General features: G+C 42.5%; 1 protein-coding gene across 1 annotated transcript in view; it reads right to left on the bottom strand.

Annotated features, from left to right (window-relative positions):
• The window catches only part of FAAH2 (fatty acid amide hydrolase 2), a 57,978-nt gene that overhangs the window by 12,805 nt on the left and 18,878 nt on the right, over positions 1 to 26,295 (bottom strand). The window contains exons 2-5 of the mRNA XM_088444292.1: positions 17,214 to 17,433; positions 16,850 to 17,059; positions 5,457 to 5,576; positions 3,440 to 3,575 (exon numbers count right to left, since the gene is read on the bottom strand). Of these exons, the coding sequence (XP_088300418.1) occupies positions 3,440 to 3,575; positions 5,457 to 5,576; positions 16,850 to 17,059; positions 17,214 to 17,433 (686 nt within the window). The remainder of the gene's footprint in view (positions 1 to 3,439; positions 3,576 to 5,456; positions 5,577 to 16,849; positions 17,060 to 17,213; positions 17,434 to 26,295) is intronic.

The raw sequence follows: 26,295 nt of genomic DNA, 5'->3' as shown, positions 1-26,295 counted from the left end.
ATATAAATGACAAAATTAGAAGACATGATAACAGAAATTCTGGACATCATGCACTAATTATGTTGTCACTCATTAAGGACTTCGTCCCTGTTACCCCATTCGGCACTGTCCCGGATGAGTTAGGAGTGGCCGCTCTGCCATTCCTTAAGTCAGCGTCTCCCTCATGGCTTTTTCCGCATCTGCAGTGCATACGCGCAGCAATCTTGGTGTGTGTCACCTGACAGTCCCCAACCAACCAGATCCAGATGCTCAGTCTATCGGCGCTTAGGGCTCTCTACTTAAACTTGGACTTGCTTACTAACCAGTGCAGAAACAACATCTTTACCCATAGACTGTCTTCCTGGCTCCTGGCTCAGTTTGCCAAAGTTCCAGTGTCTGTCTCCAGATGTCTGATCCAGTCTGCACAGGTGCCATCTGTCACCACTTGTCCATTTCAGACTGCAAAGGCGCCATCTGTATACAGCTGTCCACTTTTGTCTGCATGGGTGCCATGGGTCTCCAGTTGTCTGCTTCAGTCTGCAAAGGTGCTACCTGTCTACAGCTATCTGCCTCAGTCCGCTAGGGCTGCTGCCATCAGCTAGCAGCTTCAGCCTACCAGGTCGCCCCTGCTGCCAGATACCCACCTTAGGGGTCTATTTACTAAGCCTCGGATGGAGATAAAGTGAACAGAGATAAAATCCCAACCAATTAGCTCCTAACTGTCATTTTTCAAACACAACCTTTGACAAGGCAGTTAGAAGCTGATTGGTTGGGTCTTTACCTCTGTTCACTGTATCTCCATCCAAGGCTAAGTAAATAGACCCATTAGCCTGTTCAGACACCTGTATAAAGGCCTCCTAGTCAGCTACTCCTCTCTGCTCAGCATTCCTTCTAATCCACACAGTAGTAGCAGGTCTGCATGAGGAGGAGTCTTCTAAAACCGCCCAGCGTCACCGACCCTCCTCAAAAGGAGGCCATCCCTAAGGTTCCCAACCCGAGCCAACAAGATTCCAGAATCCTGACGTACGTATGGCAGTGCAGTGTTTGGTTAGTGGTGAATTGTGCGCTTGCTTCGTCATGTTGATAATCTCAATGATATATGCTCCATCTGTACTTTTGTTGTATTTACTTTGACACAATGTTTTGGGTTCCAGTTCTATTCTATAAACACCTATTTTTCACTAAAAGCTGTAACATTCATTCTTGTTCTAAAGGCGCGTACACACGTAACGATTTGTGTAGTTAACCATTTTCGTTAACAATTTCCCTTCAGATTTTCCCTTGAAAATTAGAACGAATTTATGTAATGAAATGAACGATTTTCACAACGATTTCATCAACGAAGATGGCTGTGCTTAGCTGAAATCGTCATGTAGGACAGTCAGAATGGGCGATGAACGATAACTACCAACTACAAACGGGAGCGTGCATTGGTAGTTATCGTTCATCGTTTTGCCCCTGAAACTGGACGATTTTTAACGATTGAACAATAACGAGATTGTTAACGACCAATCGTTCAAAAAATCGTTATGTGTGTACGCACCTTAAGTCATCTTTCAAAATGTCTAATTTACTTCTCAATAATATTTCATTCTGGCCTTGTGAATACACCTTCTTAAATGTAAACTAGGTTTGTCCCCTTTAGAACTGATTTTTCTCCATTTTGAATCCATAGGTAATCAATGTTATTATATTAACTCGCTTGAAAAAAAAAAATCTATATCAAGCCACCACCAAAATTGCCTAAAGTGGGTTATAAAGAAACATTTTTCTTACATTTTCTGAAATGCAAAGTCTCTATGCTTCAAGGACTTTATTCAGGGGTATGTATCAATAAGAGAAACAGAATGCAAGATAGAATAAAATAAGCAACTTAAAAGTCAGGACTGGGTCAGTAGCAATCAGACTATACAGAGTCTGTAAGGGAGATCCACATTCACAGCCAAGCAGGAAGCCAGCTAGCAGACAAAGGGGGAGATGCACTGAGCCTTGGAGAGAGAGAAAGTGCCATCCAATCAGCTTCTGTTATTTTACAGGCTGTGTTTGAAAAATAACAGGAGCTGATTGGATGGTACTTTATATCTCTCCAAGGTTTAGTACATCTACCCAATAGTCAGATTTTAGACAGGACCAAGAACCTATACACATGAATTGAGATAGAGCACTCAGGAGTCCAGCAGAGAATCTATCATAGCACTACTTATAATGTGTTAAGATAAGTATATGGCTGATACGAAATGGCACTGACTTTAGAGCCATTTCTTGTCATCCATATCTTAGCTTTTACTTTTGGTTCTAAGGGCTGAACCACGATATTAAGAGGCTGATTAAAACATTCTGAAGCACCGGTTGGTGTTCTGATTTTTATCCTTTACCACTCATGGTGTGTCTATTCCTTATAGACAGTAGGTGATGTACGCCAGTCACTCTTACTGGTAGCAATATGAGAAACCATGCAGGGCCAAACTTGGTGACAATGGCCCTGATTCAGAGCCGGACGCTCTGAATCAGGGCCCACCTCCATTAATATGAAGCGTCCTCCTGGACGCTCGTATAGCTGTGGGTTACCACCCACAGCATATGCGAGCGTGCAGGATGATGGTCATCGCGACCATCGCCACTGCGAGCAACAGCCTGCGGTTGAGGTTTTCAACCGCAAGGCCAGGAGTGATTTTGGCTCTATCAGAGGCAAAATCACTCCCACTGACATCACTAGTGATGTCAGTGGGGCCGGCTTCAGACGGTAGGCGTTCCCTTGGGAACGCCTCCGTCTGGCAGGCACGCCCACCAAAGGGGGCGTGCTGTCAGTCAACATCGACAGCACGCCCCCTTTGATGAGACACTCCGAGCGAAGGAAAGTCCTTCGCTCGGCGCATCTCGCGCATGCGCACGACGGAGCTCCCTCCATTGTGCGCATGCGCTGACCATCGACCCACTTGCGAGCGGACAGCCGCTCGCGAGTGGGTCTGAATCAGGCCCAATATGGCTTCAACACAGTGACTCCAAAACATAATTTCTTTCCTTGTTTAAACTTCAAAGGGGCTCCGACTCATGAGTTCTAATTAACTAGCAAACAAATGAAATATGAACTATTTTCTGGACTATTTTAATTTGCAAAAATCAATTATTAATGTTAAAATTGATTGATAACAAGATATTCCATTTAACAAGTTAATGTTTTTAAATTAAGTGGCTTCATTACTACCAAAATCCTATACTATTTCTACTAATAATTCATGATTATGTCCCCTAAGGAATTATGAATGGGAGTTCAACTTACAGTATTTAACTATAACTCAAGCACTTGTAGTTTACAACACCTTTTCTCACCACTATCTATGCACCAGTGATAGATCAAGGGTTCTAGAGCTTTTCACATGTGCTGCAGTTTTCATACATTTCGCTTTGAAACATTTAAACCTTCATAGAAACCACAACAGTATGTGTCCCACTCACTTACTTCTCCACATTCTTTCCAGCCATGACTTTTAGGAGAATAGGCAGATCTACTGCATATCTACACATAGGACCAGTGCACAAGAGCTCAGTGCGACAACCATGAGCATTGGGGTACTGGCCGTCGTTGGGGACAATACCTGATGAAAAATATTCAGTAAATTATATCTACATGCATGTCCTTACTACAAGTATATACAGACAAAGTGGTATAAGGGAAAAAACTAAGTATAATGGGTTATCTCTGAAAATGGCTGGAAATGCAGGGAGTCTCTGAATAGGAATGTGAATACATCAAAAACCTGTATCGGGGCAATTCTCCATCTGCCGACACTGGGGTCAGGGAGAAATCCAACATGTTGGAAAGTCTCAATTTCCCCATTCAGACCTGAAAATGGTCGGAAACGGAGAGTCTGGCATTTTTAACATGTTGAATTTTCCCTATAGATCACCGATCTTCGACGTTCACCCATCTGCATTTTGTATTGCTAATCACAGATGGGCGTGGGCAGAATGGGGAAGGTCCGCTAATGATACCTCAGCCTAGCACTGTGTGCTGCTACTCAGCTTTCTCTCTACTAGTATTTTTCATTTCAGTCTTCACAATTGTATAGGATGTGGAGTTCTGTGCAAGTACATTTGCAGGTTGGAATTCTGCATATCATGTGCATATTCGCACAACTTGTGTTGGAATATAAAGCTGCATGTATCTAACACTTGTGACACTTCGCCAGCTGGGTCAGGGACGTTTAAGTGCAAGTGTAGTTCTGTAATGCAGCGCAGACACAAGTTACGTACATCTACTCTGTTTGAATGATGCTTATTGCCGTATCTTTGCTGCAGGTGCACCTACATGCTAGATTTCAGGCTACATGTAACTAAAAATCCTGACATGGAAAGACAAGTGAAGATATATATTTGCACATATTCAAATCTACATCACCTCATTAATGTGTAGATGGCATAGTCCATTCCATGACCTAAGTGATTACCATAACACAGTATATATCTATATTACATTTCATTTACCATGTCATGGCCCAGTTTGTTTTACAAAATACTATTTAAGCATATAATGATAAATAGTGCGAACGTAGCGCGTGTACCCGTACGTGGGTGCGCAACTCGTGCCATACGTGGCGCAATTGTTCACAAGCAGCAAAGATACAAGAGGACACATCTGTACATGTACAAAGATTTTAATAATAGATTAAAAAGAGTGACTAAAGTATGTGCGGGCACTGCCGAATGCCCTTTCTCACCATTAATGAGCATTTATAAGTAAACGAATATCAATGGAGCTAACTGGGATTTAATCACAGATAATTTATCATGGTAAATCAGATTTAATCTCTATGCAACTAATCAAATTTATTTTAATTTCATTAGTGTCCCTTTAGTTCTTAAAAAAAAAATACAACCCAAATTCTTCGTTCTCTTTCCGGTTGAACTTATTTTGTATTTGTGTTTTTTAAATGCAAATGTAAAGCACTTTGAGCCCTAGGGGCTCAAATAATAATAATAATAATAATAATAATAATAACTACCCTCTATTTCAGTGCTTTAGCTGACAGAAAAGGTACCAGATCAGATTTTGAATTTATGTATAACAACTATAAAAACAATGAAATATGTTAGTAGCTCTGAGAATTCATAGTGCAGGGGATCCATGTTGTTGTTGGGTTTGGTATTTTCAGTCAGTCAACATGAGAATGTGGACATGATAATTATGTAAACATTGAACATGTAGTGTCGACAGTGTCATTTTATTGTGATTCTATTCCTAACCTTAATGGTAGTCCTAACGCTAACCCTAATGCAAATGTCAACATTTCACATGTCGACATTTTAATCATGTCAATATAATTAGTGTCTACCGTATGGTGACAGCATTATGAATGTCGGCAATGTCACTGTCGACTTGGTGGCTGCATCCCTTGGTGCCATATAATAAATAGAACTGTGTCAGCATTACCAACAGAATGCTGCAATACAATAACATAGAGAATGAGTATATTCACCTGAAGTTGGTTTGTGCCCAAATATTCCATTAAAAAATGCTGGCATTCTTATACTGCCTCCAATATCAGAGCCTACCCCAATAACTGATCCTCCTGAAGCCAGGATGCAGCCTTCTCCTCCTGAAATATAGATATATGATAGAACAGGAAATATTACAATTCTACATTATTCATTTCCAAAGTAACTGTTACAAAATCATATATATTTTTTTTACAATACAGTAGCCATAGTCAGTTGCTTCTTCATTTGCCTTTAAAACAGTTTAGATTTGCTGGGGAATTAGCTCAACAAGGCAGCACATGGATGTAAATTAGCTGGTGGTGGACACTGGACACCTATATTGAAACATTTGTTCCAGCTAAGCAGATAGATACTTCAATATAAAATACTTCTACTTACACAAAAGGCTATTATCCAAGATACTCCAACATGCATTTCTTTGCTTGCAGTATCACAAAATATCACCCAGCTAGACCTATCCACCTGCTCCCATTCATGGTTACCAGACTTTTTTCAGGTTGCACCCTTCTCTGTGGAACGCCCATGCACAATAAGGGGTAAATTGTAAATTTACTAAAGTGAGAATTTTTAGAAGTGAGTTTTAAAAGTGATGTTGCCCATAGCAACCAATCAGATTCTAGCTATTATCTTCTAGAAGGTGCTAGTTAAATGTTAAGTAAAATCTGATTGGTTGCTATGGGCAACATCACTTCTAAAACTCACTTCTAAAAATTCTTACTTTAGTAAATTTACCCTCAAAGCTGCATACACACACAACGATTTTTTGAACGATTATCGTTAAACGATATTGTTTAATGGTAATCGTTTGAAAAATCGTTCACTTTCTGAGTCAAATGATGAACGATTATCGTTCATGCGCGTTCACGTTTGCAGTTTGTAGATCAGTCAGACTTGTCAACTGAACGATTTTCATTAAAGGAATATGCAAACATTTTTGTAGTTCAAAAAAATCGTTCATTACACTTTAAAAAATCTGACAGAAAATCGTTGGTAACAAAATCGTTGTGTGTGTATGCAGCTTAAGACTTTACTCTAGTCTCCAAATCTTTAAGCATTCCCTGAAAACTCACCTCTTCAGGCAAGCTTATCAAATTCCACAACCACCCACAATATCTTTAGAAGATACCTTACTAAATTACACCCCCTCTATACAATCCCCACACAACTTACATATAACTTTAACTTCATGTCAAGTGTGTGACTGGATCATTCAGCTCACCAAGAACCTTTGCAATCTGGCTGGACCAATATGTGGCACTTATCCTTGTGTGTATCAATGCCTATTTCCCTGTAAATTGTAATCTTGCGAACAAGGCCCTTTTACCGCTTTGTCTGTCTGTTCTATCCAGGCTTGTTTTATTACTGATTTGTTCCTAATTGTAAAGCACAAAAGAATATGCTGTTACAATACAAGTATTAGTAAATGAATATTAAAATACTTGATTGAACTGAGATATGTCTCATAATAGCCCACCAAACACCATTATATCATGAACACCAGCTCGCACTGCTAATACACAGCAAAAGCCTAAGGACATGCCGTTTTCCCCATAATGGAGTCCTCCTACAGGCCATAACCAATGTTTTTGCACTAAGACGTAGCACATGCACCAAATGGCTTTCAATAGAGATACAGAATTATTGAAGCGCTTCAAGCAATATGAAGGGAGAAATATTCAAGTCACTATAGTCAGAAATCCGACAAGACATCCGAAAGAAGCCCTGTCTACCAATAGTTTGTCATGCCCTGGGCTGACCGAAATACTTATGCCTTCAATTCTTTGTGGTCTGGTAGGAGACCAAACCTTGTGAATATTTTCTTGGATTTATGTTGTATGTTTTAAAAAACATTTTTATGTGTAAGTGCAATCTATTAAATATATTGGAACGTATCCAGAAGATGTTGCACTAGACTTTCTATTCTCTTGTTTTATGTATGTGATTTGAGAATATGATACAGGGGAATTCATGAAAAAGCCAATCAATTCACAGTTGAAAGTAAGGGTATTTAGCTTAATAAATGGCTGCAGTGCGGAATATTTGGACTGCATCTATCAGGTGAAGAATCTTTGGATCCAATTAAATGAAGACATGATCCACATTTACTTCCTGGTTTATCCACAAGTGTTGAAATGTAGTATTTATGGTAATGTAAAAAGAAAATTTTTACGTGAAAAATCTATTGAAAGAAGATTTAAAAGAAGATATCACACAGACAGCGCTGAAAGAAGTACATTTATTTTTTTCACTGGTTATTTTGGAGTGTTTAAAGTGTCACCAAAATGTACTCTTTAGAGGCAGTGCACAGGTGCGCTGAATCTTTTCCTTTCCTTTATAATAATAATGTTCCCGAGTATAAGCCGGACAAGCCTTCTACATTACCACTTTATTAACTCATGGGGGTATATCTACTAAAGTGAGTTTTTAGAAGGGGAGTTGTTGCCCATAGAAACCAGATTCTACTTATCATTTAACTAGCACCTTCTAGAAAATAATAGCTAAAATCTGATTGGTTGCTATGGGCAACATCTCCACTTCTAAAAACTTTCACTTTAATAAATATACCCCTTGGTCTGCTCTTAGTGTCAATTCTCACCATGGCAAACGTTTTAACGTTTCTAAAGCCCATTTGCTAGAATTTATCTTAATTTAACTTCAAAACTGCTGTCTTGGGAATAGCTTACTGCTCAGGAAGAGGGCTTCATCTTCCACCTTAATGATTTTTGAAAAATAAAGAGCACCCTACAATGGGCGTAACTAGGTATTTGAAGGTCCCGTATCAAAAGTTTGTAAGGGCTCCTATGCACCATCCACAGCATATACGAGCGTCCAAAAAGATGGTCTCGATGGTCTTGACCATCGCGACCATCGGACTTGCAACGGAAACACTGCGGTAGGGTTTCCCAGCCACAAGTCCTGGAGTGATTTTGGCTCTATCAGAGCCAAAATCACTCCCACTGACATCACTAGTGATGTCAGTGGTGCCGGCTTCAGATGGTAGGCGTTCCCATGGGAACGCCTCCGTCTGGCAGGCACGCCCCCGGCATGCCCACCAAAGGGGGCGTGCTGTCAGTCACCATCGACAGCACGCCCCCTTTGGTGCGAGACCCGGAGCGACAGCTTGGCTGTCGCAGTCCGGGTCTCGCGCATGCTCACGACGGAGCTCCCTCCGTCGTGCGCATGCGCAGTGGGGAACATCGACCCACTTGCGAGCGTACTGCCGCTTGCGAGTGGGTCTGAATGACCCCCTAAGTCAGGACATCTAAAATCAATAACCAATCTTTTACAGTGATATCATAGGGAAAGTTAGCTGCAGAAATACATAAAATTGGCAATATGCCTTTCACCACACAAAGTGGCAAGGAAAGGCTAAGTCCTTGGCCTTTATTTATGACTGGTGGTTCTGTCTCTTATGATGTGTAAGCACAAGTGAACATGCTGACATAGAAATCGAGGATGCTTCTGTGGAAATGCACCAGGATGAGCAGGAAATTTGTGTAGCTGTAGCTAATAAGGATGTTGTTGATGAGGATGTTGTTTGTGTTAATCAGGCAAGAGTGGAAGAAACAGTTGTTGCCCATGATAAGGAAAAGCCCATTGTTATACCTGGGCACAAGACAAAAAATCAACTTCTTATTTCTACCCAAATCCAGACAAAAATGGCAAGCCATCTGTACCCTTTGTAAAGCGAGAGTAAGTAGATTTAGGAACCTTAAACATCTAGGAATCTCCTCCCTGTTACGTCGTCTGCAACGCATCCATCCAAAAAGTTTTTTCAAAATTCAGAAACTTTGGCTAAAAAAGTAACAATAACCAGTCCAGCGTCAGCTAGCTCCCTTCTCTCTGCTAGATCCAAGCACCTGCCATCTTAACCACCAACTTCACCAACAATATCAATCATGAAGCTATTGGTTTGTTTGGGCCCCCACAAAACAAGCTACCAATTGGCAGCTGAAATTGCTGGCAATGATCTCTTTGTGCACAAACTGACTTTACAGAGGCAAGATGTTGTCGCCATTATCATCATCCAATTCCTCACGCTCATCAGTGTGTTCATCATTTTCACACAATATTACATTTGTCCCCACTGGAATCCACTAATACAGGTGCCTCTGTAATTTTTGGATGTAATTGGCATATAATTTGTAGTTCATTTTGATGGACATCATCTTTTCCACACTTTGAGGAAGTAGCCTCCTACACCGATCGCTGGCAAGGTTCCTGGCTGTGCTGAAAACTCTTTCTGGAGTACACACTGGATGTTGAACAGCTCAAGTAAAGCAAAGCCAGTTTGTTCAAGGGCCTCCAAATCGCATTTTTTCCTGCCAGTAGTCAAAAGGACTGTCTGACATGCATATTTGGACGCTATCATTAAAAAATGTAAAATAGTCCTCAACCATTCTTTGAATGGTGACCGTATCAGATGGAGTCCTGGTAGAGGTCTTATTAATTGTAGGCAATTCTTTTAGACCCGACCAAATGTCAAAACTTGGTTGTGCTGACTCATCTGCATCACAAGTGGGTCTTTTGGGAAAGTTTATTTTTTTTCTCGGCAGATGCACTTGCCGGAGAAACTGCATCATGTGCCACTTGAGCTGACAATTTGCTTACCAACAGCTCATTGCATCTCTTCAGCTCTGTGTCCGTTGGGAAGAAAGACACAACGTACGACTTAGATCTTGCGTTTGCTCTGTTCAGCTTGTCCACATATCTGTGGTTAAGTGGACAGTGGATACAATGGCATTTTGAAGGCCGCTAATTAAGTGTTTTTAACGTCCCTGTATAGGCTGGGAATTACTTTTCTAGTGAAGTGGAATCTAGATGGGATTTGGTAGCAGGGACACAGGACCTCAGTTAACTGACTAAAACCCACTGCATTATTGGCAGATATTGGACGCACATCTAATACCAGTATAGATGTTATGGCGTCAGTGATTCGCTGTGCAACTGGGTGACTGCTGTCATACTTGCTCCCCCTTGCAAAGGATTGTTTAACAGTCAATTGTTTTATAAAGTACTACTAGTAGTCTTCCTGGTCCCCTTCTGGGATGAAAATCCACTCCCAACAGCAGCAGCAGGCATAGCTCTCAATGATTCTTCTGGGGCAAGGACTGATGTGAATGATTTAAATATTTTTTGTAAATGTCTCCCCTCCTCCCTCATAACTTTGCTTCGGAATCAAAAAATTAAATTAAATTTACTACTAACCAAATCTTCCTTTCCCTGCCTTCACCTACATGCATACTCCAACTCTCTCAGGCCTCTTGAATAATAAAAACATTTGTTTCCTGATGTGCCATTTTGGAAGTTGAACTGCCACAGCTGCTGCAATCTTTGACATGTGGTTGCTGAATGCCAAAAATATCCAGAAATGTTTATGGCCACAGACAGCATCTCTTGCATGCCCTTTTCATTTTAAAAAATAATCTGAAACACCAAGTTGATTTTGTGGGCAATACATGGGACATATTGTCCAGCCATGCTTTCCCTTCCTCCCTCATAAATTTGCTTCGGAATCAAAAAATGTAATCAAATTTACTACCAATCAACGCTGTCCTGTCCCTGCCTTCAACTACATACATACTCCATCTTCCTCAGGCCTCTTGATTAATGAAAACATATGTTTCTTTATGTGCTATGTTGGAAGTTGAACTGCAACGTGTTTGTGCCGCCCACTGCTGCCGCTTAGCTTAGTCAGCCAGCTAGCTTGGTGCAAATTTTGGGCCTAAACCGGATGAAAACAATATTGTGAGCTGTGAGGTGGTCAAAATTGACTGGAAACGAGTGGAAATAAAGGTTATTGAGGTTAATAATACAGTAGGAACAAAAAAAAGCCCAAATTATGTGATATTAGCAGTTTTTATCAATTTTTTAAAAATAATACAGATCCAAAGCCGAAACCAAAACACGTAAGGGCGGTTTTGGCAAAACCAATCCAGATCCAAAACACGAAGGAGCTACAAATCCAAAAACACAGGGATCAGCGCACGTCCCTAGTAATTATTGGCCAAATTAAACAAATTAAAAACTAATAAGTGGAGGGTGTCCCAGGAATTTTGCAGTAAGTCGTGACATTTTTACTTTAAAATAACTATTTTCCCAAAGTTTCACCTAATTAGGGGCTGGATAAAAAAGCTGTGTTAAATCCTATTGAAAATCACTGCTTTTAAATTTGTGCGGCTAACTGAACAGGAAAAAACTTGTGGACGACCATGTTAACTTGCTTTGTGAGTTAACATGGCTAATTGAATATGCCCCATTGTATGACATTTTTGAATGTCTACATCTGTTCAGGGGAAAGATAATTGAAGAATTAGCTTTCACCTGATCCTATAGTAAAGAATGGGTTCTTGCATAGACCTGAATGTGCGTTTTTCTCCTAAATGCAGGGAAGGAGGCAAACCATTTGATGTCAGCCTAGTGTGTCTTGGGCTTCAACACATTGTGTGAAATTTTTGCATACCTACCTCTGGTGAGATAAGATAATGGGAGAATTATGTTTTGTGTGTTCCTATAGAAAACAATGCACTTTTTGACATAAGAATGTTCACACTGCCCAGCTAGACTGATGACTTCATTCAGAGATGTAATGCAGTATGGATTGGCCCTGCAAATTGGATACAGCAGATCTGTGTATATAAGTTAATGCAGCTGCTGGCTTCTTCAGATACGCTGCCTGCGTCCAAAGACGCAGCATCGGATCCACTGCGTGAAAATCAGGCGACCATCGAAGATCTGAGTAACCCTCAGGTTACTTAGGATGTCCAGCAAAACTACACTGCCAGGCCAGTGAGACTGTATCAAAGGACGCAGCCACTGGCTTTGGTATGCCCAGAAAATAGGGGTAACGCCCTTGTTTTCTGCAACGCTCCCTCTCCTCAATGCTGCAGGCCCGAATCGGCACATACGCAGTGCGGCCTTTGCGCATATGCAGCTCCCAAAAAATCAGAGATTTGCATGAATATTGAAACAACTTAAATCTCTGAGCATCATTATGAGATAAGATAGATGCAATGGTCAGTTATAATAACCATTAATACATAGAGATACACTGGCAACAAGAATCAGTAAGTACCATAAGAAGCCTGTGGTCTTTTAGACTTATAGGGGGTCAATCCAATTAGGTGCCAACTCACACTGCGAAATTCATTTGCACTCAATTCTAAACTCGCATTACTTTTTCAGAGGAAATTTACTTTTTTTGTGCGCAGCCCACTGAGCAGAGGAAAAGGTAGGGAAAATCTCTATTTTACGGTGACAATGTTGGGACACAGGGCCTGATTAAGCAGAGTACGCAAGTGCACTTCTGATCGCAGATACGCGATTATCGGGAATCTCCGCGTGCACAGGACCCATTCTGCGAGAGTGCAGAATGGGTCCTGCGTAGACACACGCAGACCCTTGCATGCCTCTGCCTGATTGAAAGGCAGAGGCATTTCAGGGGCGGTGTGGGGGCGGCCTTCGTTCTTGGAAATGAGGGCGTGTCCGCTTCATTTTCTGGGAGTGGCTAGCCCAGGATCTGCATTGATCAATGCAGTGTCCAGGACTCGCAAGCCGGCCAAGCTGAGTAAGCTGAAACCTACTCAGCTGGCCGGAGCCCCAGCGCCGCCCAACATTGCGACCATCAATGGTCGCGATGGTGATCCCAGTCAGTGACCTTCGTCGCAGTGCTAGGATCGCAAATGCAGCAGGGGGTGTCATACATTATTATATTACTGCAAGGATCGCAATTGTAAAGCTGCCTGTGTGCAGCTGTGCAATTGTGATCCTTGCTGAACCAGGCCGACAGTGCTATACCTCTGGTACACCAGTCCCAATAAATATTTGTGCACTTGGAAGGGTATAAATAGCATAATTTGGCCAATAAAGACATCAGTTTTCAGGTGAATTTCTCTAAACAGCTCAATAATGGGTTAAATGATGTGGAATAGGTATGTGGAGTTCTTGTAATAATGGCAGAGGGGTTTTGAAATTAAAAACATTAACAGTATTCTTACTTTTTACAAACGTTGAAAAACAATGAAACATTACTCTGCTGACATTTTTCTGTACCCCAATTTGTTGGAAAACACTCTACATTGAGCGTGTGCCCGTTCGCTCCTTGCATAAGACAGCCGCTGTGAGGCAGGCAGGGAAAGATGCTCCCCCGGCCGCTCTGATTGGGAATTACACACAATCAGAGTGGTCAGGCAGCAATCTCTACTTGCCTCCCATCCTTCAGCAACACAGCTGGATTAAAGGAGGGGGGGGCATGTCCCCCCTCTCCATACTTTAATTACAGCTGCAGTGCAGAGCAAGACCTGCCCTGTGAGCTGGAGAAGAAAAGAGGTACGTGGGGTCCATAATCCTCGCTTTACATTATGTTTTTTAATTTTAAACATTCATTTTGTTGAAAGTACCAATGAATGGAAAAGTTTAATATAATTGACCGTTTAAATGGGTGGGCAGTAGCCCCAGTGCATTACTTTGCCCAGGGCCTACAATGCTCTTAAGATAGCCCTGGACATGCGTCCAATTTTCAACCATACCCTACCAAGGTGGAGTTTGTGTTTTCTCCTCATAATGTATGGTTTCCTTCCAAACTACAAAAGCTGGCTGCTGTCTATCTAGATTGTAAACTAAAGTTCACTGGTACCTGTTCTGTCTCTCCTGTTAAAGCTTACATCTAATTATGGATACATTTTGGAACATTTACAGTACAGAAAGGTGTATATTTTACCACACAAAAGGACTGATGTCCAACTGTAATTGAGGACCAATAAGTTTAGAGGTTGCTGTTTGCAGATACACACCATTATGGCAATTGTTTGAGCACAGCTTTGGAACGCAGCTACAATCCAGCTCAATCTCAGGCTCCCAAAATAGCCATTTCTTTTTTTGTACAGTACACCACCTATACAGAGGTGAATGCCTGTCAGGGCTGTGAATTACAATGTCTTCTAAATGGGGGGCCTATGTGCTTTTACTAAGGCGCTGGAATGTGCAGGGATGCCACGTAGCCCAATAGGTAAAAGGATAAATTGAAAAAGTCATGCGTCCTGTAGGTGGGAAATGCAAATTGAGGTCCACAAGTAACAGCCTGCAATTTACTGGTACCGGCGTGATTTTGGCAATATAGCTGCTAGATTTCATGCAGAAATGAGTTTTAAGGCATGAGCAGGTTATTACTGTACATTTCTGGCCTGTGCCAATACCCTCTTATTAGACTGACAGCTTTTCTATCATCTTGTCTTCTTCCAAGATTGTATAAGCACCCAAATACAATAACAAATGACTTCGGCGCTAATCTTATTTATGCAAATTATATATAGTCCTATTATATACCAGATCTACAAAAGTAATTCTATAATTACTATAGCAGCTGCTAGTCCACAATTAGAGGGTGTGTGTACACCCAAAGAACGATAAACTATAAACTAAAGATGGGACTGTGCTTATTTATTACAACCAAGTAGTGAGATGGCAGGAAAAATTAAATAGCAGTCAGGTTTCCCAATAATTTTTCCTGCCATCTCACTACTTGGTTGTAATAAATAAGTGCAGTCCCATCTTTAGTATAAAGATTGTATAAGCATCTGATGGAGAGACTTCATCTCAGGTCAAAGACAATCACAAAATAAAGCTTTGGTAACAAGACAATGTGACTTCGACAGTTTCCATTGATCGCCTCTTCACCCCACGTTTGCTCTCTCAATGTGTATGTCATCCAGTTTTGCCTCTAATGTCATAAAAGGTCAGAATTTTACTACTGTATTACACCTGCCCTGTTAAAATGTCATGAGTTCTGCCCGGGGTCACTATTTCATCGAGACAACATGTGTCAACCTTTTCAGCAATCACTTGGCTTCTCTGCCTGAAGCAGCGGACTGTGACAGCACACCTTACTTACAGTAATGGGGAGCACAGCATGCCCTCTAAGTGTGGCTCATTTAAAGTAGGTCACATATAAAGATATGCCTCCATTTCATCTCCCTTCATACTGGAGCAAGCATACATGCTGCTGCTGATGACCTATCTATCTTTACGTTTGTAAAAAAAAGACGACTTAAATAAACTTTAAAAAAAAAAAAAAAAACACCCCCCACCCCACCTAAAAGCGTAAACTGCAACAGCGCTGATTTACAGTGATTGTCATTCATAGACAACTAGGCTAAGCCAACAGCCAAACAAGCACATCTGATCACTGCTCACAGACAGGCCCATGTTCTTTCATTCTACCTGTTTTCATTGAGGCATTTTTCTTATTGGATTATTAATATGGAAAATAATGTATTAAAGTATTTGGGAATATATAAAATAAATTAAATAATGAAATAAAAATACTACACTCTGTGTATTTATAAAGTAAAGTTGTGTAACTACACATTCTAGCTGGTTAGCATACTGTACTATAGCAGCCATGGGTATCCTGGCACTTATAGTTCTACAAATGACAGCATGTCCAAGCAGTTAATGGTTACCATGGCTTCTGGAACACAACGTTCCACAGATGTAATCAATTAAAAATTGGTACCCATTACATTTGTAACCTCCACACATATATACACTGGATTTTCTGAGGTGGCGGGTCCTTGGTATTGGAGGGAGCGCGTATTTTGTACAGACCAGCTCTCCCTAGGGAATTTTATCTCATGCAGACAAGGATGGGGCTGGCATGCATTTTGGCAGACAGACTCTTTGGATATTTCTGTTGCAGAGCCTGTTATATAGCCTAGATCTGGTTGTCACTTTTGCAGGGGGGAAGCCCATCCTCTTTGACACCCGCATTAGCAGTAACCAGCTCTGTGTATCAGCACTTGTGCTGGCTAAACTTTCCTTTTGGTGGCATTTGAAGGGGACTTTAAAAAATACATATTTATTGTCACTAATTGAAATCAGGTTGTTGATGATAACTGAATGATATGCAGCTGTTGTTATTCCAGCTGCATCATGATATGCTCTTGGGGTTTAGAGGTGCAATATTGCCTTTTAGCGCTGTCTGTTTGAAGTATGACACTGAACTATTCATAACTTTGCTGGGTCCCAGGCCTTCATTTTTCCAGTACATATTGTGCATCAGTCGGGAGGCAATTGTTTATTCAGCAAATACACACATAGTGTCAGCCCTTCAAAGCACGACTGTTCACAAATACAGCATTAAATAAAAGCAAAAAAAAAAAAAAAGGAGTAACCCTTTCTGGATCTAACTTACCAGCCGATAGCAAAGCATTCCTTTTAGTGGATGGCAAAAAGTATCTCAGTCAGTAAGGTGTAAGAGCAGCTCTCCTCCACTACTACTTCCCTCTCAAAGTGGTTCTGAAGATCCAGGTTTCTTTCTCTTAATATGTACCTGGGCTGGAATAAAAAGCTGTGTTCACTCCTAAGAACTTACCAGAGCTACCGCCTACTATATGCTGGGGGTTGTATGGGTTCCTCGTCCTGCCATATACTTTGTTGCTAGACTCGTACCACATGCACAATTCACTGCAGTTAGTAACACCAAGAGGAATAGCACCAGCTCTCTTCAACTGTAAGACAATAGCTGCATCGCTGACCGAGCACACCGAGCGTCGAGATATAAGTCCAGAACTCTGTGGCATGCCTAAATATGTATGCAAAAATATTAGCAAGTTAAGCACATATTATATATGTGTATAATATATATATATATATTTGTGTATAATATATATATATATATATATATATATATATATGGATGGGAATATCTGTATCACTCACAAAAGAATTGTGCTCACCTTCCAAAGCGAATGCTTCCTTAACAGTTAGTGGGACCCCAAGTAGAGGATACTTGTCTTTAAGACTTGCCTCATCTTCTGTTCTAGAGGACACCAGGTTGTCAACTGCACGTGCTTCTCGGAGGGCATCATCGAAACGATCACACACTACAGCATTGAGTGCAGGGTTCACTTCTCTAATTCTAGATATAAAGGCCTGTACCACATCACTGCTCTTCACCTGGGAATTAATTTATATACATATATAGAAGAAATCAGAATAACAACTATGATCTCCTGTCTTAGAACTCTACCTTAGAAAGTTACGAACTTGTCCTCCAGTAGAATGCACTCATATGTGCTATTGAAGATCTAATGGGACAAGTAGAGATACTTACAAGCAGAAATGGAACATGTTTATTTGCAGAGGTTGATAGTGTTTTAAGTTAATTAAATTGAAAACCAGCATAACCCTCTCCTATACCCCCCCACCCAACAACAAAAAAGAAACGTGTGAAGTGCTTCCAGCGTCTTGGCTGATAGTGGCAAAATTAGAGGTGCAACCAGCCACTGATGCATCCAATACAATATTGTGGCTAACAGCCTAGACGTGGGTTTTAGGGGCCTGCCACATCCTTTATTGAATAAGATACTTCCAATAAATACCAGTCATCGCCAAATGATGTTGACTACTGGCATTTGAAAGAATGATCATAAATGTAATAGCGTATCACCATTCCTTCTGAAACACATACATTACATATTTACCCCACAGTGTACAGTGAAGAGTTTCTATTGACTATCTAAGAAAACATCAATGCTGTGCTGAGTGTAAGGGACAGAGGGGAAAACATTAGCACTGAAGAGAGACACCCCGTAGACAACCCTTGACCGGCTCCAGTAGTGTTTTGCAGGGCCCATGCTAGAAAACAATTTTTAGCCAGATCGTATACTTAGCTTTCAAGGAGCTGTCAGCTTGCCATTCTCCCCAACCCTGCCCCGCATGTTAGCACAAGTCTTGGACAGTACAAAGGGCCATAAATGACAGCTGTGACAGCAAGGTTTCAGTAAAAAAAATAAAACGCAGATGAGATCATACAGAGCTACAGCTTTGTTAGTGACAGATCTAACATTTCAGAGAAACGAGAGATAAGAAATTAAAGCATTTCAGGGAATATGAATTTGATTAGCATGGGCAGCAACCTGTAGAACCCAAGCCTTAACTTGCATCCCCCAGCTTCTTCCTGCTTGTTGTCATTTGTTTGTAATAGATCATAATGCTCATTTAAAAGGCCTGTGATATCTTATTATAGATAGGTATCTAGTTCATAGATCAAATTTATTCATTTAACTTACTATTGATAGTAAGAGTAATGTGTGGCCTTTTTGAAGGTACGAGGCCACCCAATTTGGCCAGCCTAAATGAATAAGGTTGCCTAGCCCTGCATTACAAGGTTCCAGGACAGAGTATCTAGGCACTCAGCACTAGATCTGGTGGGTATGTGGCAGAAATATTGAAATATCTGGGAGTGAGATCTAAGGCCACCAGTACGATTATAAAGAGTTTGGCAGGAATTAAGAAGTTAGAAGGAACTAAAAATATTACTGAAGAAAACTTACGGCGCTCAAAATAAATCGTTACATCTCATCACACCAGCGCTGGGTCGCACCAAAGTCAGGTATGTACCGAGCTTTAGTCTATGTAAGGAATAAACAGTTATGTGCCTTCCCACAAAATTGGAGTGCCCCTGTATATGTGCTTCTAAATTCTAATTTAATCCATCAAAATTAAATCCAATTTCTGCAATTTGATGCATAAGTATACACAGTCCAATGCCTAATCCTTAAAGAGAAATGTTTCTTATATGCACAACTCCTTCAGGACAGTGCCATTTCCTGTATACTTGCAGCTGCAATATAACATTTGCACCCAATTGGCTAGCGTTCTTAGTTATTGGGCCTGATTCAGAAGTGCGTGCAAACCACATGCAATGCCGGAGTTGAGTGATTATTTGCTACTGCACTCGCTAAATATTCTGAAAAGCCCACAGCGCATACGTTACCCTGAGTATACACATAAAGGTGCTGTTGTGTATTAGAGAGTAGGCATCAGAAAACGAGAGGCAAAGCAATAGGCAGTCCTGGGAGGTGACTGGGAGATGTCCTGATATGAACACAAAAAATCTGTTGTGTGGGGTTCTAAGGGATTGTGGTGGGTGTGAAAGAGGCAGATGTTCTCAGATGCAGAGCCCATGCTCAGATGGGGAAAGTGCATCTGCCATAGGGCAGACACAAGTGTTAATAGAATGCATGATGGAAGATTGTCCAGAATCACCGGCGGCGTTACAGCATGCAGGGGCACGGAGACGTCCATTCCAGCGCACGCTTGTGCACAAGAGGAAGACTGATTATTGCTCCTGCGCCGCCAGCAAACTACACAGCCCTGCCTGTATGCACATCTGAACCAGGCCCAATGTTTCCATTTTTGAGTATTCAATAAATGTATTTAAGTATTACATTTAAGATGCTGAAATATAAAAATATAAAGTTTGTTTATTCTCCCTTTTGGATCTGTTTTATACTGCAATTCACAAAGTACAGATCTATTTTTCCATTAATTTGCAAAGATATGTTTAAGCCCCAGGTCGTGTCAAGGCGTCTCTGTACCGGTGTCCCTAACGCTATATGATAATAGCACCCACTTTGGGTCATATAATTGCACACTGTTATGCCACATGATAATAGCACATACATTAATATATCTAAGCTGAGAGCCAACTCAGCAGTCACATTCCAAACATACCACAGACTGTGTAGCCTGACACTTACGGGGGCCATACATAAGCGCTGCAATTTTCCATTCTGCTGATCTGTGATCCGTTCCATAGATCAGCGACTATAGAAGGTCAGTGATTCATCAGATGATCTGTTAAAAATCCCTGACTTGCCAATGACGGCCATTTATTTGGTTGGGATTAGAGAATCAAAAAATTCAAACATGTTGAATGTCCCAAATTCCCTGACTGCGCCGTATGTATGGGTCCCTTAATATTGTATCATTTATCTTTTGCCACTAGTTACATTTATCCATAGTTTCCTTTCCCTCCTTCAGTTTCAGTCATCTCCCTCTTAGGAAGACATTCAATTCTAAGCTAGGACTAGGTAACCCTTGGCACTAGTGCCACAAGTTGGCACTCAAGGATGTTTTGAGTGGCACTCATGAGGTTAGTCCTTCTCTTACTAGGTGTGGTCCTCCCCTTCACCTCATTTCCTCACAAAGGATACACTTTTGGCACATTTTACCCTCCCAAACCAAAGAACCAGGTGTGGCCTGCATACCTAATAAAGCTTGGGCCTCAGGTGAGTGAAGCACAGTTATTCCTTCTCACAGTCGAAAAACAGTACAAAATTCTGAAACATTTCTTCATCTCCAGGCTAAAAATGGTCAACATAACTTGACCAAACTAGCTTCAAATAAGGAAGGACAGGAGAGCCACTAACATTTTTAGTACAAGTCTATGAATTTTGTAAATGTTTGTACAAATGTGTCCCCATACACTATTGCTGTAGTACAGATGTGTCCTCATACATCTAGCCTTCTTACATGCTAAATAGCCCTTCTAGTCGCGTCATGCAATGGAGTGACTCGGTAGCGCTGAACGTCTTTTCGTGCAACCTTTTACCTTCAAATGCATCTTATCAGTACATTGATGCGAATATTTAGCACAAGCAGCTTCTGCTGATTAAACTGATATGCAGCTCGCCTATATTCTGTGTGCAACTGCAGGTGAATCTGCATATGAAACGCTATGTTACAATGTCAGCGGTTGTAACACTAACGTAACATTTCGCATGCAGATACACCCGCGGTCGCTCACAGAATATAGGCATGCTGCATATCATTTTAATCAGCAGAAGCTGCTTATGCCAACTATTCACAACGCTGTGCGAATAAGACGCATATGAAGGTAAAAAGTCACATAAAAAGATGGTCGGCGCTACAGAATCACACGGAGCTCCTGCGTTTTGTCTAGCGCGACTTGTAGCACACGGAGGATAGATGTGGACACATCTGTAGCGCCAAGCAGCCGTTCTCGGCGAGCCAGATCCCGTGCCTCTCGTCTTGCACCAAGTGTCTTTTTCACCAGATAATGTTAGACGCAATCAGATACGACAAACAGCTTCATGAGACTGCACGGATTACTTTGATATGTAACTCATGTATATCTGTGTTTATCTGAATCTGTATGCACAGTGCTACAATGGGAGGGGCGTGGTTTTTTTCCACGCCGAGTTCCGTTGAAGATTCAGTAGAACACAGATATAACTGTGTCACATATAAAATGAAAAGTGCAGTCTGGTGAAGCGGTATGTCGCATCTGATTGTGACATACGCATTTTCGGGATAAAAAGGTGCAAAAAAGAGGATTGGTGCACGGGAACTGGAGGCTCACTCGCTAGGAGTATGAAGACACACTTGTATATGTTGTAATCGTGGTGGCACTCCAGAAACAGTTTAGGATTGTTATGTTGAACATCTGGCACCCAAAGAGATACATTTTGTTATCCTTGGTTTACACAATTAGTATTAACAATGAGATGTCTCTTAAAAATACTAAATGTTAAGTTAGGGTCATGTGCTTACGTTTATAAATGATCCCGCTTAATTATACTATATAGCCATCTGTATTGTGTACCTTGTCCGCATACTAGGCCTGACACAGTGGTGGACGTAAATGTCGCCGCCACTGCGTCTTTGTATGCAGCGGCTGTGCAAAAATATGCAAAAGCCGTAGGAAGCGTCTTGTGTAAAGAGACACCCGCAGCCAGCTTCTCTTATCCGCTGCCTATATCCGAAGATCAACATCGCGACCATTGGACGCAGCATCGGACCTCTGAAAAACCCTCAGGTTACACAGGATGCGTGGAAAAACTACGCTGCCGGGGCCAGTGAAACTGTGTCAGAGGAGCTTCTGTCTTTGTTACACCCAGAAAACGGGGCCAACACATTTTCTGGAACGCTCCCCTAAAATGCCTGTCATTCAGGCTGTGACATGCACACTACGGCTCCGGCACAAGTGTAGCCCTAAACACATAGTCAATAGCGAGTAAATCGGGACTGCATCCGGGGGCGAATCAGCCCCACAGTATGTAAATTGTCTATGTAAGACACCATAATCTGTCACAATTTTATTAAAACACTTGTTGTAGTTTTATTCAAATACGTTAGCAGATTGCAGATTCACCTAACATCCCCTTAGTGGTGAAACTACTGAGGCTGGAGGTAAGGAGGGCCAGGTAAGGTTGTGGACTCTCCAGACACACCTTACAGAATGTACAGATGCTCCATTTAGTGCTGTACTTCCTAGTACTGACTGCCCCTCTGCGTGACATCATGTGTTTGAGGTCGGAGCAAGCACAGGGTGCAAAGAAGCCCTGCTCTGGCACTGTGTTTGCATGCATGACTGTTGTTAATGTCTATCCGATGACACTGCAATTGTTCCATAATTACGCAATGATTAAACGCAAAGGCACACTAGAGTTTATACTGTTACTTGGGACCCTGCAAATTCTGAAGCTTTATAAGGAGCTGGACTTAACAACTAAATAGTTTTGTATTGTTTATAGTTCATGTTTTTAGTTAGTACATAAGAATTTTAATTAGTGTAAGTAAGGTTTTTAGTTAGCGTATGTACAATAGTCAAAGTAGTGAGCTAAGTAAACAGGCAAGATTTGGTCCGTATATGTAGCAAAATGTGGTGCCCAAGTTCAAAGATAAAGGTAAGTACAATTTTCACAGATTTAAAAAGTCCCAATTTAACAGAAAAAAGAAGGTAAGAACTTACCTTTGCAATCTCTATTTCTATGACGTCCATAGGGTCCACAGGATACCTTGGGGTATAGGCAGATGACGTCAGACATTGGGCACCACAGAGTTAATTTTCATCTCCCAGGATGCACCGAGGCCCTCTCCTATACCCCGTCCCCGACCCCAGGCACCTCATACGTAGCAAGCCATAGGCCGGAGGAGGAGAACAAAGAGAGAGAAGAAAGTCTGGAACACACAAGTATCACACTCTCACACAGAAGGAGACAGAAAACAGTGACCAGAAAGAAACCCATCTGCAGCACAGGTGCGACAGGGCGGGCGTACTGTGGACCCTATGGACTTCGTAGATAACAAAGGTAACAAAGATAACAAAGATAACAAAGGTAAGTTCTTACCATATCTCATATTTTCTACTTCAGTGTCCATAGGGTATCCACAGGATACCTTGGGGATGTCCCAAAGCAGTATCCTTAAGGGTGGGGACGCTCCTGTGCAGAAAGGAGAATCCGCCGCCCGAAGGAAGCATCCTGAGAGGCGAAGGTATCAAATGCATAATACCTCACAAAGGTATGGACAGAATACCACATGGCTGCCTTGCAAAGCTGAATAGCCGAGGCGCCACGGCGAGCTGCCCACGAAGGACCCACAGACCGAGTAGAATAAGCAGTTACAGAGGCTGGCACAGCCAGGCCCTCATGAGCATAAGCCTCAGATATCGCCATGCGAATCCACCTAGCCAATGTTTGCTTATTGGCAGGCCATCCCTTCTTGTGGAAACCATAGAGGACAAACAAGGAGTCCGATTTCCAAAGAGAACTGGTACGGTCGACATATATCCTGAGAGCATGTGCCACATCCAATGAGGCCTCACCAGAGAGGTCTGGGGAATTAAAGGCTGGCACTATAATTTCCTCATTAATGTGGAAACTAGACACCACCTTAGGTAGGATACCAGGGCGAGTCCCAAGCACTGCCCTGTCCCAGTGAAAAATCAGAAAGGGAGGTTTACATGAGGTAGCCCCTAAGTCTGACACCCTTCTGGCCGAAGCAATGGCCAGAAGAAACACAGTCTTCGCAGTAAGCCCCTTGAAATCCACTGAGCCAGTGCTTCAAAAGCTGGTCCTTGGAGAGCCCTCAGGACCACAGCCAAATCCCAAGGAGCCACAGGAGGGATAAAGGGAGGCTGAATGCGAAGTACACCCTGCATGAAGGTGCGGACATCTGGAAAAGGAGCAAACCTACGCTGAAACCACACCGACAAGGCAGAAACATGCACCTTGAGGGATGCCAGGCGAAGACCCTTATCTAAGCCTGCTTGTAGGAAAGCCAAAATCCTGGATATCCTAAACACCTGGGGATCGTAACATTTAGGGCGACACCATTCAAAGAATGTATGCCACACCCTGTGGTAAATTCTGGCAGATGCCGGCTTTTCGAGCCCTGAGCATTGTGTTAACCACAGAGCTAAAAAATCCCCTGGACCCTAAGAGGGCAGTCTCAAGAGCCACGCCATCAAAGACAGACGACCCAGGTCCGGGTAAAGGCAAGGACCTTGAGACAACAGGTCTGGAAGTTGAGGCAACAGCATCGGAGTGTTTATGTAGAGACTCTGAAGATCTGAGTACCAGTGACGTCTGGGCCACGCTGGAGCTATCAGCAGAAGCGTGCCTCACTCTTGCTTGAATTTTCGAAGCACTCGAGGAAGAAGGGAGAATGGAGGAAATAGGTACGCCAACTGGAAGGTCCACCTGACTGACAGAGCGTATACAAGGAGAGTCTCTGCGTCCCTTGTTCTTGACCTGTACACAGGCAGCTGTTTGTTGTGACGGGATGCCATGAGGTCTATTCCTGAAGGCCCCACTTGTCCACAAGGAGTTGAAATACCTCCTGGTGAAGAGACCATTCCCCTGGGTGCACGTCTTGACGGCTGAGAAAATCTGCTTCCCAGTTGAACACTCCTGGAATGAACACTGCCGAGATGGCTGGGAGATAGCCTTCCGCCCAAGTCAGAATGCGGGACACCTCTGTCAGTGCCACCTGACTTAGAGTTCCTCCTTGGCGGTTTATGCAAGCCACCGTGGTGGTGGTGTTGTCTGACTGGACTTGCATGGGTTTTCCGTGAAGAACAAGTCTTGCTTGCTGAAGAGCCCTGAATACTGCCCGAAGTTCCAATATGTTGATTGGAAGAGCAGATTCCTCTGGTGTCCACCAGGTGTGGACCTGTACCTGCACCCAACCTTGGAGACTGGCATGCGTCGTCAGGAGGACCCAATTCGAGATCCACAAGGGGCGGTATGCGGGGATCCCAGGAGATGTATGCGGGGATCCCGGACCACGATGACACCATCATCACTATCCAGCAGCGTTCGCGCACTTTCCCGAAGAAAATGGCCGCGGAGGAACTGAAAGGAGGCGGGCCCGGGATAGGAGCGCTCACACAGGCAACCAGACTGCAATGGAGAGGCACTTTGTAGCCTGTCAGACAGGGAAGGCACTCTCCCCTGGCATGCTATTAACCCCTGGGATGCTGGAACATGTCCTTAATGCTGCAGCCCGCTATTCCTGGTGGTCTAGTGGAAAGCGCAGGATCAGTACCTGGCTCCACGCGCAGCAATTACAGCTGCAAGTCGCTTTGGATAATTCTCTATGAGCTTGCCACATCTTGCCCCTGGGGTTTTTGCCCATTCCTCAAGGCAAAACTGCTCCAGCTCCTTCATGTTGAATGGTTTCCACTTGTGAACAGCAATCTTTAAGTCTGACCACAGATTCTCAATTGGATTGAGATCTGGGCTTTGACTAGGCCATTCCAACACATTTAAAGGTTTCCCCTTAAACCACTCGAGTGTTGCTTTAGCAGTATGCTTCGGGTCATTGTCCTGCTGGAAGATGAACCTCTGTCCCAGTCTCAAAACACAGGCAGACTGAAACAGGTTTTACTCAAGAATAACCCTGTATTTAGCACCATCCATCTTTCCCTCGACTCAAATCAGTTTCCCAGTCCCTGCTGCTGAAAAACATGCCCACAGCATGATGCTGCCACCACCATGTTTCACTGTGGGGATGGTGTTCTTGGTGTGATGGGATGTGTTGGGTTTGCGCCAAACATAGCGTTTTCCTTGGTGGCCGAAAAGTTCAACTCGCCCACATGCCTTAGGACAAACTCAAATCGTGTCTTCTTATTTATCACTAAGTAATGGCTTTTTTCTGGCCACTCTTCCATAAAGCCCAGCACTATGGAGTACGGCTTATTGTGGTCACATGCACAGATACACC

The sequence above is a fragment of the Taudactylus pleione genome, unplaced genomic scaffold (assembly GCF_031769625.1).
Source record: "Taudactylus pleione unplaced genomic scaffold, aTauple2 ptg000352l, whole genome shotgun sequence".
Lineage (NCBI taxonomy): Eukaryota > Metazoa > Chordata > Amphibia > Anura > Myobatrachidae > Taudactylus > Taudactylus pleione.
The sequence above is the reverse complement of the archived record's forward strand: the minus strand, read 5'-3'. Positions and strand labels throughout refer to the sequence as shown.